Source organism: Microplitis demolitor, chromosome 1, assembly GCF_026212275.2.
Source record: "Microplitis demolitor isolate Queensland-Clemson2020A chromosome 1, iyMicDemo2.1a, whole genome shotgun sequence".
Lineage (NCBI taxonomy): Eukaryota > Metazoa > Arthropoda > Insecta > Hymenoptera > Braconidae > Microplitis > Microplitis demolitor.
The window spans coordinates 4,703,626-4,718,545 of record NC_068545.1 but is presented as its reverse complement, the minus strand read 5'-3'; the positions used below and the strand labels follow the sequence as shown (position 1 = coordinate 4,718,545).

The following is a 14,920-nucleotide window of genomic DNA, read 5'->3' as shown; positions in this document are numbered from 1 at the left end:
TTATAAACAATGAAATAACATAAAATTTTAATTGAATGTAAAAAAATTTAAATAAACAAAAAAAAATTATTTGTAATTAAAAGATTTAATTAATTTGATTAACAAAAAAAGAAAATAATTTCCGTACATGTCAAATGATTTCTCATACAATCGAACGCACATGTCGCTTGTCAAATGTTTTTATTTCCACGTTAACCTGTCATCTCTCCACTGTTTTTTTTTATTTTATTTATTATTATTATTATTATTATTATTTGTTTATTTATTTTTTTTTTTTTTTTTACATTTTTTTTATACACCTCGGCCAGTCCAAATTGATGTCATACAATAGATAAATCAACTCGGATTGTAAATTATAAAGTGTTGTGTACAAATCAAAAAATATAAAAAACTCAATAAAATACGAGAGAATAAATTAATAATAACAGCAATAAAATAAAATAAAATAAAATAATAAAAGTTGTTAAATGGAGACTGCAAAAATGCGTTGGTATTATCGTTCTTCAAGTTATAGCTCACTTGTAAGTTTTTGATAATTTACTTATTTTTTTTTTTTTTTTTTTTTTTTCATGTACTATAAGAAAAAAAAAATAATATGGATACTAATGATACATGTTTTAGATATGGAAGTACATGATTTTAGATAACGAGTTGCGTTCTCTGTTTCATGTTGGTCATGATTGCGGATTTATTACAATCATAACTGTTATTTTAACGATTGTTATTTTTATATATGCAATTATGGTAATTATAAATTACTTTACTTATTTATAATAAGCATTTATTTAAATAACTATATGGTACACTGTAAAAATTTTCGAAGTGAACGTGGAGTGGATTTTTTTATATATTTATTCCCTCGGAGTGAATTTCACTCCGAAGGGAAGTACGGAAAATATTAATTATAAAAAAAATTACTGATATATAGTGAGCTTAGGTCTTTGATATTTAGACATTTATATTGAGTACGGAAATAATTACGAGCTCCCTGTCCATACTCACGCGAAATCATTTTTAAAAATTATAACCAGCTGATAATAAAACTTTAACAAATATAATTGCACTGAGTCGCAAACTGTCGTATGATTTACATCAACCATACCACGAGATAACATTTCATATTGCACCGAAATATCAAAGATTCCCATAAAAACTATGTCACTACAGCTATTCAATAATTTAATATTTTCACTATGTATTATATATATGAAATTATAATTTAGTGAGTTACTAAAACATTTTATAAATTAAAAACATAATATTTTAAGTTTAATTATTAATATCTCAAAGAATTATTTATTTAAATAATTATGTTTATAATTAACAGCTGTTTCTATTAAATATAAATTTATTTAAGTATTAAAACTCTGGACTGGAGTGAATGCGGATTTAAATAAAATCCGCGTCACTCCGAAATCACTCCGCCCATGAAAAATCCCTATTCACTCCTTATGCACAGCAATTTTTTTTTAAAACTCCGGAACTCCGAGTAAGAGTGAATTCGAATTGAAATAAAATCCGGATTCACTTCCGAATTTTCACAGTGTATTGTAACTTAGACTTCTGTGTCAAGTTTAAGCTATCGGGTAAACTATTTTAATAGAGTTTTATTTTTTAATATGTATTTTATTCAAATAAAGGGTGAGTTTAGATAAAGTGGTCCAGCACTTGAATTATTTTGAGGTTATCAGGGAGCGTGATAACGAAGTATGCAAAAATAAATATAATTTTTTCTGTCTAAAAATAGGAGAATAAAAATGGTGAACTGGATGTAGAATAATATTTATATAGTATGTAGAATATTTTACCATTCTTGGCTCTCGATTTTTATTTTATTTCGGCCACCACTTTGTCCCCTAAATTGCAAAATTTTCTGATCAACAAATAATTATTATATTACTTGAAATAAATACAATCATTGAGGTTTCGAATGAAATTTTAAAAAATCTTAGAGTTCCCATCTTACCCCAAGTGTAAAAATTTATTATTTTGAAATAAAATTTTGTTTACGAAACAGTAATTCTTATTACCATAAGTTTAGCGAGGATTTTATTTTTACCTCTTAGTAACTTTAAAGATTTTAATAAATGCTTTACAGAAATGTTAAAGTAATTAATAGCATTAATTAATTTCATTGTAGTTATTTTTAAAATGACAATAAAACTACAGATAATTAGTTTTAAACTTTATTACAGAAACTCGAATCGTGAGCTCTAAGCCAAAAATTTAATTATATAGAAGTTTTGTAAACAATAATTATTTTTATTAATTAAAAATAATAATAAAAGTGAGAAATTAAAAAATACGTTGGAAAATCCACAACTCGATCGTTCATATTAAGGGAGACCAGGGCACGACGGCCCTTTTAAACCAGTAATTATTTTTTATGGCTTTTCATCTAAAGGTCAACCTACTTTGGTCCTTTCTTGAGCAAATCCATTAAGATTTTACCACAATTCAAAAAAAAATTTTTTTTTTCTGGGGCACGTTGGTCCCCTTCAAAAAAATCTTAAAATAAAATTTGTTATTTCTCTATTTAAAAAAAAGATTTTGAGCAAATATACTATTTTCGTACCTTTATAATCCCATGGACTTCAAACTTATTAAAAAAAAAATTTTATTTAGCTGATATAACTAATTTATTGAAATTTTTATTTTTTTATTTCAAACACAGTGTAATCTACTGACCTAAAAGAGTTTTAATCAATAAATTTTCCAAATTCATTTTAGTACGAAAAAAAAAAATTATTTTTCTGTAGAAAATTTTTTTCAAGTGGTCCATTATGCCCCAAATATAGAAGATCTGCCCAAAATATCTTAAAACATCAGAAATAACATGATTTGACCAAAAATGGAAAAAAAATTTTTACCAAATTTTTGAGGTGGCCCGTCGCACCCCGGTCTCCCCTAAATTATAAAAGGCGAAAAAGTCAAAATTAAGACGAAACGTGAAAAAAAAATTTTACACCAAAAAATACTGTTTGTTTTTGATTTTTGATCCAGTCTAAAGTAACGCGAATAAATGACTTTTTTCGACTTGGTTCAACAAGTCAAGAATACGGCGATTGACTGTCATGCTTGAAGTAAAAACGAATAAGTTAAAACTAAGATGAAAAAAGTTCTAAAAGCTGTCAAAAATTAAATTTAAGTCGAAAAAGTCAAGATCTTATCGAAAAATCGACGGCAAATCGATAACTTCAGAAGAAAATCAGGCGAAGCATGCCTAAATCAAGTTTTGTTTAACCCGGGAGGTTAAAGCTTTATAGACTGCCACCCTGTCCATTCGGATCAACCAAAATTGATTCTTATAATTTATTCAAAGAAAATTAATGAATTTCTTCAAATAAATCCCATTGTGCCATGACGTAATCCAGCACCTCTATACAATTGACATTTTAATTTTCAAATTTGAGTTACAACTAACTATTGTATTCTTTATAAGTAAAAGTTTAATCGATCTTATAAATATAATAGAAATCAATGACATATATTTAACACAAACTGTTCGTAAATTTGATTGTGTAAATTAAATTACCCATTTATAAATAAATGATAAAAATAACTCTATAGGAACTGATTGAAAGTACATTTGAAACCGACAAGTAGATTAAAAAATTTATTTCCATTTAAGAACTAAAACGACGATTTAAAGATTAAAAATATATAAAGTAATACAGATATTTATTTTTATTTAAAATTTATATTGACAGAGTACAAAAGTCTTCAAGTCAAACAAGACACTGTGTCAAGTATTGCAGAACGAGGCGGCCGAGGTAAATCACCTTTTTCCGTTCTCACCTTCTTTTTATAAATTTATATTTTCCTTCAACTTCTTTCTCATCTCAAAGCTTTTTCTTTTCTTAGTCTTTTAATATTTTTTTATTTTTCTTTCATCTCATCTATGAATATGTATATATATATATTTATATACATATATATAAATATATACATACACGAAAACCCATTGAATCGTCACAGAAACTACCAAGGAAGCGAAGTATTTTGAATGTGAGACCGGCATACAATTGTATTCACAAACACGTAAGTCCGCCTGAGACTTTTCGCCCGATTGTCTTGTTTCGCTTCTGGGTGAAATATACACTCTAGGTGAAATAATAACAACAACAACAATAATAATAATAATAGTAACGAAAGGAAAGTTATGAAAGCTTCACCCTTCAGTATTAAATATAAAAAATGTATATAATGCATTTGTAATTTATATTTCAGTTGCAGCAAACTGATGTCTTTCAAGACAAAGCAAAACGTACGGTGAGTAAATTTATTATTTATTTTTTTTTTAAATAAATTCGAGAAAACCTGACAAAATAGAGTACTTACCTCTGAAATATTAACTCAGATCTTATAAGATCTAATTAGATATACGTCGATCTAATTTTTTTATAATCAGATTACATTGACATCAATAAGTTTTTTTTTATTTTTCCGGATTCTGGTAGACTTCCTTAGATCTAAAATTATTTATTTTTTTCTATAATACCTGGAAATATTATTTGAAATTAAAATTTTTAGTTCTTGTTTTATAATTTTTGTATATCGAAGTAATAAAAAAATTAGGGGAAGGGGGCAAAAGAGGGTAGGGTAGGCAAAACAGGGTATCTCCAAAGTTTTATATTTTAAATGGTTTTTAAACATTCCAAAATCAATTTTGTAAATATAATTGAGCGTTATTTTGAATTTTTTTTGTTAAACTTTTTCAAAAATCAATTGTCAGTTGAAAAATATTGACTTTTGTTTCAAGATAGAAACTATTAAAAATTTTTTTTCTTTTTTTGTATCCAATAATCATGCAAAATATAATTTTTCTTCACGTAAATTACTTGCAAAAAAGATTAACTTAATCAAATTCATTTAAAATCCAGAAATTTTTTTGTTTGCTTTTTTTAAGGGGTACCCCATTTTGCCCGCAAAAATGATAAATTTTTTTTGAACGGTAACTGGAAATTTTTTCTATTTACTTTGAATATCAATAAAAAAAAAAAAAGATTTAGTGTATCTGAGTAGAAGGTCGAATTTCAAATTTCGATTTGAAATGTTTTTTTTTATTTGAAATATAATATTTTTTGGATACGGATTGAAAAATTAATTTTTCGCTTCTATAATTATTAAAAAAAAAAATTCTTTATCATTAAATCGAATAAATAATGAAATTGAATAAATTATTTATTATCGGTTTCACATAATATTGAAAATTTATGTGGAGTAAAATTAAATTTTAACAAAGTGTCAGAAAGTAAAAAGAGTGCAATTGGTGTGAAATTATGTTATTTAGCTCGTTGCTGATTTAATGAATAATTAATAGCAAAATAATTTAATAATAACTAAAAAAATAATTTCTTCGATTTTCTGAAGCTGTCCCATTCCACCCAAAAATTTTAATCTGTTATTTTTGATACACGCAAAAAAATGAATTATAAAAATTAGTAATTAATAACTAAAAATTTAGAATGTGGTCACAATTTAATATCATTTCAAATAGTAATTTCGTGGTTTTATTGAATATATTATAATAATCTTAATTTAAATATTTAAATTTAAAGTTTATATGCAAATAAATCATGTTACAAGTAATATAAATTACTGTTTGCTAGATAAAAAAATGAAATTATAATAATTTAACGTTTCAGCTTCAACATTCGATGTTCGGAACATTTAAGTTTATAGTAAAAAAGTAAAAAAACATTCAGTATGATAAATAAAATTTTCAATGTCGAACAATTGATTTTATGTACAACGGTATATAATTATTACTTTCTTCAAATTGTCAAAAAGTATATTTTAAGCGCATCAGTTTTTACAGTTTGAAACAATAAAATTTAACTTGTGTTTGTAAGCTTTTAATGTATGTGAAAGAATTAATCTAAAGCATTACTGATGCGCGGCTATATCTATATGGCAAGTTGACGTATTTTATCATTTCAAACAATAAAATTTAAAGACCAAGAGTGACTATTTTTTTTTTCATATCAATATATTTTAGAGAATCATTCTTATACTTTTTCGCTTTCAATATTATATTATTTATGAATTACCTTCTTTGATGCGGGTTTGTTGTTCAAACAATAAAAATGAATTTAAAATCCGAATAAAATTTATCATTTATTTTTTTGCGTGTAACAATTGAAAATTAGTCTCATTTTATTTTTACGTAGGGGATGACAGGGCTTAGAGTTTTGGTTTTTAGAAAATACTAAATATCTTTGGAAAATAATGGGTCATTTTGGTCAAAAATATTTTTATTTTATTTTGTTTTGGAAATAAAGTTGTCAGAACAATTAACCCCGGGAATTTTGAGCCCCGGTTTCCCCTAAAAAAAAATAAAAAGATTCAGCAAATTTATAATAAAAAAAAAAAGTAAAAAAAGTGACCATTTTCTCCGGGTTTCTCCAGCATGAAAAGTTAGTTGTGTTAAGTAAGTTAATAAATTTTTTTGTTTTTCGTTTATCACAAATGAAGCTGCATAAAGAGCACCTTGAAATAGAGCTGATGAAAAGTAGAATATCTTGCATGAATAAACTCCTTGAACCTGACGTAAGTTTAATCTTTTATTTTAATTTTTTAATTATTTTCATTTATTTTTAAACCGCTTGCTTGCTCTCTTATTTATTTTATTGTTCAGGAAAATATATTTTTCCTCTAGAATTGTCTTTCTCGGATTAAAAATAAAAATAAAATAATAAAATAAATGGAACGTTAAGTAAGGAATAAAAAGCGAAAATGAGAAAGAAGAAATAAAGAGAGAAAAGTTGAATAAATAAATAAATAAACGAGACGCGATAATTTCTATCCAGACAGAAAACAGCATTTATACTTTCGAGGTCCGCTAACGAGCGCTAATAACCCATGACTGCTTGGGCCCACTCCTCTGGGATATATTTATATATGTATACATACATATATATATATATATATATATATATATATAGACAGTGGAAAAGTTAGAGAAAACGGCACTTTGAAACATCGGCTCGTTAGCGCGCAATTCTTTTCGGGTATTCCCTAATTTTTTTTTTTTTTTTTCTATTTCAACTCTTTCTTTTTTAACTCATTCTCTTTTTTTATCAAGTGGTTTAAATTCACACGGTTTTTAAAATGCAAACGAATTTTTACAGTACATATGTATAAAAAACCTATCACCTGGTGGTTTAACGTTCAACTATAATTCGAATTAACTGGATCAGTAAAAGATCAGGAAAAAAAAGAAAAAAAAAACACTTTTTTTTTTTTTATTATTTTTTTTTTTTTAACATAAACGAATAAAAGAAGCGATAAAAAGAGTAGGAACAGGGTGACCGAGCCAATTGTTCTCAAGACATGGATAATGTATGTATATATAACTCTCGCAATATTTCCAACACTAGCTTTACAGCAGCAGTAGCAAGTCTCGAGGTTTAAATTTACCATTTCTGAATAATTCAACAAGACCACGGCGGCAGTTAACGTCAAGAGTCGGTTATAATACTACGACACTAATGTCTCAAGTCTTCATTATCTCAACAAACATCAGTTTACTATTATTATATATTTTGGTAACGATTGTTTTAATGTCTCATTTTGTCATACTAACTGCTACCATCCAAACTTTATTCATAAAAATTTATACCTTATGACAAAAGTTGTAAAAAAAAAATATAAAAATAAAAGGGATGTCAATTTCCAGCTAAAAAATTTAAGCTTTTACTGAGTGCATTTTTAATAAACAATATGCATAATTATGTAATAATTAATTATCTGTATAACATAAAATATTTGTACGGCCCTGCAGCAGAGGAACCTGCGCAGCTCAGCTAGATGGCGCATGAGTTGAATTTTGTTCGATTTCGCAGCTGTCCCCCTTTACCCTCTAGCACTTGAGCGTCACAACTAGCATCCCCTTTAGCCAGTGCTCTACCACTACTACGACCATTGCCGCCCACTTTTCTTCTATCCACCCAGCAAGTAAGGGTAGGAACTACACCAGCTCAGCATGCTAGGGGGAACCCTGCTCAGCCCTGCTCACCCTTGAAGCCCTCACACCACTTTGGTGAAGTTTGTGAGAAACTGGCTCGTATTCGCACGAGGGGTCTTTGCTCCCGTTTAATATTTCACGAGAGTCCACAGGCCACTTTGAGCATCAACATGCGCATGCTATAGAAAAGGTATCGAAAAAGAGCACGAGTGTGTCGTCGTCATCGTCATCGTTCTCCTAGTTGTCGTTGCCGTAGCTCTCAAAAGATAGCACACAGAATACTAGCTCCACACAACGTTTTCCCTCCGCTCTTGAGCACTTGACAATTTTCGATGTTCTTCATCGATCCGGCTCAAATTTTTCTCACCTTCTTTATTTTATTTTATTTTATTTACTTTTTTTATTCATTTTCTTTTCCTTTTTTTATCACACCCTCTTTTATTTGCTCTCACTTCACCCACTCTGTTGTCGACAGGTCCGAGAACGCCTTTTGAGAAATGTACGCTCTACACCCAAGGCTTTATATACCTTTCACACTTATATTTATATATATATATATATATATATATATATATATATATACATATATGAAAAAAGTACCTTACGTACACATCACCATAGAGCATGGAAATATTTTTTTATCTTTACTATTCCGAGGTCCAAACTATTTTTATTTAGCTTTTTCTTTTTCTTATTTATTTACTTTTTTTTTACTATCTTATACGTCTTTTTAAATTAATGGAACACACGTGCACACTAGGATTTCTTGTATATAAAACCTTAAACCCCCATTTCCCATTTTCCATCACCCATCGCCCATTTTATAACGTATCCTCATACACTTCGTATCTTATAAATAGAAAAAACGGTAATATTACAGGAGACATTAATTTTTAGAAAAAAAAAAAAAACTTTTTTTTTCTTAAAAAAGAGTTAATTACCGTTTGTAAAGAAGAATGAGACAAGTTGATCAGCCCCTTCAGGGTATCCAATTTAAAATTTTTAATATAAAAAAACATTTTCCTTACAATTGTGGCCCAGTTTGCATCAGACTGATTTTTTACATTTTCCAATAAAAAATATTTTAAAAAAACAGAATTTTCTGAAAATTTATATTGACTTTATTGTACAAGCTGAATAATTTGTTCCACTTTTGTTACACTTTAAAAAGAGCGGTATCAAAAATTGACTCAATTTAACACCATGCAGTTTTAAAATAAAATAACACCGGTGTAGGCGGTGTTAAATCGGTGTGAAAAAAAAATTCCACGTACTCTCTAAACCTGAATTAGTGAAAATAAGTGAATATTCACTAATTCCAAGTGCAAACCGAACCACTAATTTCAAAAAGTCATTCGATTGAGACTCAGATTTAGTGAATATTCACTTATTAATGTTTCGAGAGTATAGAAATTTTTTAACACCACTTTCGGTGTTAAAATTTAACACCGAAAATTTAAATACCTATACACCGACTGAACTTACCCCAGTTTTTATACAGTGTAAAAATTGTAGCTAAAAATTTTAAAGCAGAAAACAAATTTTTATAAATGTTAAAAAAACAAGGAGGCCCTTATTAAAAGAAACAATTCGAAAAAAAAAATTTTTAATAGTTTTTAATGCTTTTGAATCCATTGAATACTTTTGAATCGCCATTCTTATGGAAGTTTAACATTACAAATCGTTTCTTTTAATCAGGGGGTAGAACTAATTCAAAAATTATAATTTAATTTTGACCATAAATTTGACGTTTCGTCCCTTTATTGGGACTTTTTCAGCAACTAAGACAAGTCATTATAAATAATTTAAAAAATTATATAAATAAGCAAATATATAAATAATGTTACAATCCTATGGTACAACATAACCTATCACAAATAGAATCACATCCTACCTTAATCATATAAATTCTATCGTTCACAGTATACTAGAGTTTTTTGAGACACTTCATCTTGTTTAATAATACCAAAATTAGAATTTTAAATATTTTAATTACAATAAATAAATAGCAATTCATTAAAATAAAGATAACCTTCAATTCATGTGACACTTAATACATATACTCTCAACTAGTGTATAATAATTAAGGTATACTATATGAACAGTGATATTTGTGAATTAAAATTTTTTTAGTTAAAAAAATGATATCTCATTTTACCCCGGGTTATTCTATATTATATGAGATAGGGAGGGCATAATATAAAGCAAAGTGAGGTACGAATGGTATGAATATTTATACTGGACGAACATTGATATTATATAGGGATAAAAGCCATTTCTGTGAGATGATATCGTACTACAAGTGTAAACTCAGTGACATTATAAGAAAAGACATTATGAGTGTAGCTTGGACACTTTAGTTGTGATGAAGGGACGCACAGAAACTTTACACCGGTATTCTTTAGATTTACGTGCTCTTTTGGACACCGTTAGTGAGTGTTAAAAAAGGTCACACGTGTGCACGACGTATCTTTATTGATCTATGAAAATAATGGAGTTTCGAAAAGAGGATAAAAATCATTTTAACATTTTTTATGTTTCATATTTTTTCAACTTATGTTACGTTAAAATTAAAACCTTAACTTTTTTAAACCTTCATTTTTTATACCATAGGAATTATATATATATTTTTTTTCTATGAATTTAAAGAGCTTCAAGAGTCAGCTAAAAAAACTTTTTTAAAATATATTTTTACGATTTCACAAATTCTTTAAGACCTTTTTTTTATTTCAAGTTTACTACTTATAATTCTCAAACTCTTTTATACTTAACTTTGTTTTTATTTCTAGCTCGTGGAATTTCGCGAGTAATTCAACGAATTTTCAACAAACTGTAACCGCAAGTGCGTCTTTCGTCATAGAATTTATTGACTTTTTTTTATCATAAATATAATTCTTAACTTGATTTTTTTTTTTAATTTTTTTGACAAGGTACAATTGAGAGGTAGAATTTTATAAGAAATGAAATATATATAATATATATCTATATAGACATTATAAATATATATTCCACTTATTTTTCCGACCTTTTTCATAAGATCGTACTTTAGTAAATGGCGAATCCTGATTTAACTTTTTTTTATATTATTTATTTTTTTTTGTCTTCTCCCCACATCAAAGAAGAAATACAAGACACAAGTAGAACACAAGGATAAGGGTAGAATAAATAAATCTTGAATCCAACAAAGTTTATTGGACCTCGAGTGAACACACTTGACTGTCGATTATTTTCCCCGAGCACAGGGTATTGATAAATAAATATATATATATACATCTTTTATAGTGTTAATTCTCTTCAGCTAAATAAAATAAAAATAAAAAAAACAAGTTTTTGATAAAACGAATAAAGTGATAATTAAAAATATAATGGTAGAATTTTTCTATATATAGTAATAATAATAAAAGAAAAGGGAAGAAAATAAAAGAAATAAATGAATTGCCTGAGGAAAAATAACTCGTGAGTTGGCGGATTTCAAGCGATTAACTAGTACGTCGGAGAATCTCATTTTTAATCTGACAGTCTATTTTGCCTTTAGCTACAATATATATGTTAATGTACATATATATATATACATGGCATAAAAATATATGAGTAGTTATTTTTAGTATATTTAGGACAATCAAAGTCTGGCGGAAGAAAGATATAAAGTTGCTAGGGATGACTTGATTTTCGAGGTTGCATTAGACTGAAACACGCACATTTTAACTTATCGCTTAACTGTATGATCAATCTAAGTGTTTACAGAGCTTAAGTTACCTCGTTTAACCTGCTGTTGAGGGTTTTAAGGTAGCTTTTGATGGTATACATCAGGGTTATAGGGTGGCGCATCTCTAGTACACAAAAGCTTTAGAGCTTTGAGTTTCTCTGCCTCGTAAAGAGACATTTTATCCGCTTGTATTCTATTCTCTTATAGGGTTTTATATTTTTTTTTATCACCTTTTAGTTCTCGACAGACCGCTGAAAATTTCTTTTTAATTTACGCTGGTTGAAAGAGTTTGACTGATTATGGTTTTACTTTAATGCTTCTATTCAGCAGCAAACCTGTTTTTTTGTTTCTGATATTTATCTATATATATATGGATATATATGTTAATACCAGAACAGAGAAAGAATAAAAATAAAAATAGTTAAGTACAAAAAGTAAAAAAATAATAATAAATAGCTCGATGAGAAGGAATAATAGAAAGAAGTAGAATAAAAAAATGTTAAAAATAATAATAATAAAAATAAAAAATGTAGACGAGAGAAGGGAAAATCTGTATGAAAAAGGTTTCGAGCTTCGTTAACGAGGGAATATACATTGCTCTACTTTTCTTCTCATCTCTACTACGTTTTTACCATCAACTACTCTCCAGGTCTCTGACAGTGGGTAACATGAAAAAAATAAAAATAAAATAAAATATAAAAAAAAAAAACGCAGACGAAAAGGAGATAAAAAAAATGAAGATAAAAAGGATCAAGACAGTGCTGAAGGGAGAGCAGAGGACTGGGTAGGCGACAAGAACAAGAAAACTCAGAGTATGGGAACGAATAAAAAAAATATAAAATCACGAGACGACGTAGACTTTACGAGACAAGATTACTGAAATACGATCAGATTAATGTCCCGTTAAGGAACTAATTGACAATGGGGATTATAAAAGAAACAATGGAATTAAAGTTGAAAAGTGAGAATTTAGTTCAAGAGAGAGTACGATGGTTTTATATATATTTATATTAATCCAATAATATTTGAATTTTAAATCCTGCTTTATAATTTTAATTGATAGGTCGAAAACAATAATAATAATAATTAATAATAAGCTCATTTTGACAAATTGTATTAATGAGGCAATTTTTTTTTTTTTTTTTTTTTTTTTTATAAACTTATTTTTTGTTTGTAATAATAATAATTATTTTTATTATAAATTATTTATTTCAAATATTTATTCTGTAGAAAAGTTTTAATACTGGAAAATAAATGGAGGTAGGGCTGGAAAATTTTATGGCAAGGGTAAATAGCTGCTTTTAAATTTTAATTAAAAAAATAATTGAAACTATTTGTTTTAGTCTAATAGGTAATTTTAAAAATTTTAATTGTTTTTTTTTTAATTTTGAAAAAAATTAATTTCCATTAATGATGGATATTTTGTAGGAAAATCAATAGAGTTGGTCTAGATGAAAATTGAAAACAAAATTTGTTTGAATTACTTGAAACTTTTGATATGAAGATAAATTATTCTGGAGAGATATAAATGGAATAGTTGATGAAATGGAAGCAGGGCCAAATGTTGATGTTCGCACGATTTTGTGTAGGCAACTATTCAAAACTGTAAGTTAACGTTACATGAATTTAACTTGTGGTTACTGCATATAATTATTAAAATATTTTTGTGAGCAAAAGCAAATAACTGTTTATAATAAGCGAGGATATAAATAGTTATTTGTTTCGGGTATTTTTCAGTGAAAAGAAGAATTTATTTAGACAATCTGTGAGGGTTGTTTATTTTATAAATTAATTTCAATATATGAATATGTAGAAGAGGGTAGGGAATATTGAAATCGAGTATCCAACAGTTTCAAATTTTTTTTAGTAAATTTTAGAATACCCGGATTTAATTTTTATGCAAAGACTGTTTTTCATTTTCATACGCTGTAAAAATTTGGGAGTGAATACGGATTTTATTTCAATTCGAATTCACTCTTACTCGGAGTTCCGGAGTTTTAAAAAAAATTGCTGTGCTTAAGGAGTGAATAGGGATTTTCATGGGCGGAGTGATTTCGGAGTGACGCGGATTTTAATTGAATCCGCATTCACTCCAGTCCGGAGTTTTAATACTTAAATAAATTTATATTTAATAGAAACAGCTGTTAATTATAAACATAATTATTTAAATAAATAATTCATTGAGATATTAATAATTAAACTTAAAATATTATGTTTTTAATTTATAAAATGTTTTAGCAACTCACTAAATTATAATTTCATATATATAATACATAGTGAAAATATTAAATTATTGAATAGCTGTAGTGACATAGTTTTTATGGGAGTCTTTGATATTTCGGTGCAATATGAAATGTTATCTCGTGGTATGGTTGATGTAAATCATACGACAGTTTACGACTCAGTGGAATTACATTTGTTAAAGTTTTATTATCAGCTGGTTATAATTTTCAAAAATCATTTCGCGTGAGAATGGACAGGGAGCTCGTAATTATTTCCGTACTCAATATAAATGTCTAAATATCAAAGACCTAAGCTCACTATATATCAGTAATTTTTTTTATAATCAATATTTTCCGTACTTCCCTTCAGAGAGAAATTCACTCCGAGGGAATAAATACATAAAAAATCCACTCCGAATTCACTCTGCAAATTTTTTACAGTGTACTTTTGCTTTAAAATTATATACGTACGTTTATCATTACTCCATTTTGCTAGAAATTTAAAACGCGATTTTTTTTATGCGTTTCTATTGTTACCCGGCCCTTTATTAAATATTTAGAATTTTTTTGTTTTGTAGAATTTTATTAATTAAAAAAATATATCCATTCGAACTGTAATATATTTACTTTTATATATTAATGTTATTCAATAGATGAGTGCCGCTGAAATATTTATTTGTGATCTCGGATATTTTCAACAATGACTCGAATTTATTTGCAAAAAAAAATTTTAATTAGAAGGAAAAATAAAATAAAAATTTTGTATATTATTATATTTATAATAACCTAATAAACTTGTACATTTATATAAAATCGAGCATTGAACCCCGATGAGATATAAAAATAAAGTAGTAATAATTTTACCCTCATTTAGCTGATAAATAAAATATATATTTTTGTAGATCTACAACTCGAGTTGAAAATTATATTTTCCAACCCTGCATCAGTATTTTATTTTAAGAGTACATGTGTAATGCATGCCGTAATGTTACTTATAAAAATCAATAGTGTACAATTAAATAG

At 27.1% G+C, this 14,920-nt stretch overlaps 1 protein-coding gene across 1 annotated transcript; it reads left to right on the top strand.

Annotated features, from left to right (window-relative positions):
* Positions 1-467: 467 nt before the first annotated feature.
* On the top strand, positions 468-10,779 carry LOC103575568 (uncharacterized). The gene is made up of 7 exons (XM_053738104.1): positions 468-521; positions 622-735; positions 3,711-3,773; positions 3,979-4,041; positions 4,231-4,272; positions 6,478-6,552; positions 10,759-10,779. Exons 1-7 carry the CDS (start codon positions 468-470, stop codon positions 10,777-10,779), a joined length of 432 nt encoding a protein of 143 aa, XP_053594079.1.
* Positions 10,780-14,920: the final 4,141 nt, after the last annotated feature.

What these genes read in the sequence shown, in the direction of transcription:
- LOC103575568 (XM_053738104.1), top strand. Translation starts at nt 468, where the DNA reads ATGGAGACTGCAAAAATGCGTTGGTATTATCGTTCTTCAAGTTATAGC. An exon ending in TGCAGAACGAGGCGGCCGAG is followed by an intron (nt 3,774 to 3,978) that starts GTAAATCACCTT and finishes GAATCGTCACAG; the next exon opens with AAACTACCAAGGAAGCGAAG. An exon ending in ATAAACTCCTTGAACCTGAC is followed by an intron (nt 6,553 to 10,758) that starts GTAAGTTTAATC and finishes TTTTATTTCTAG; the next exon opens with CTCGTGGAATTTCGCGAGTA.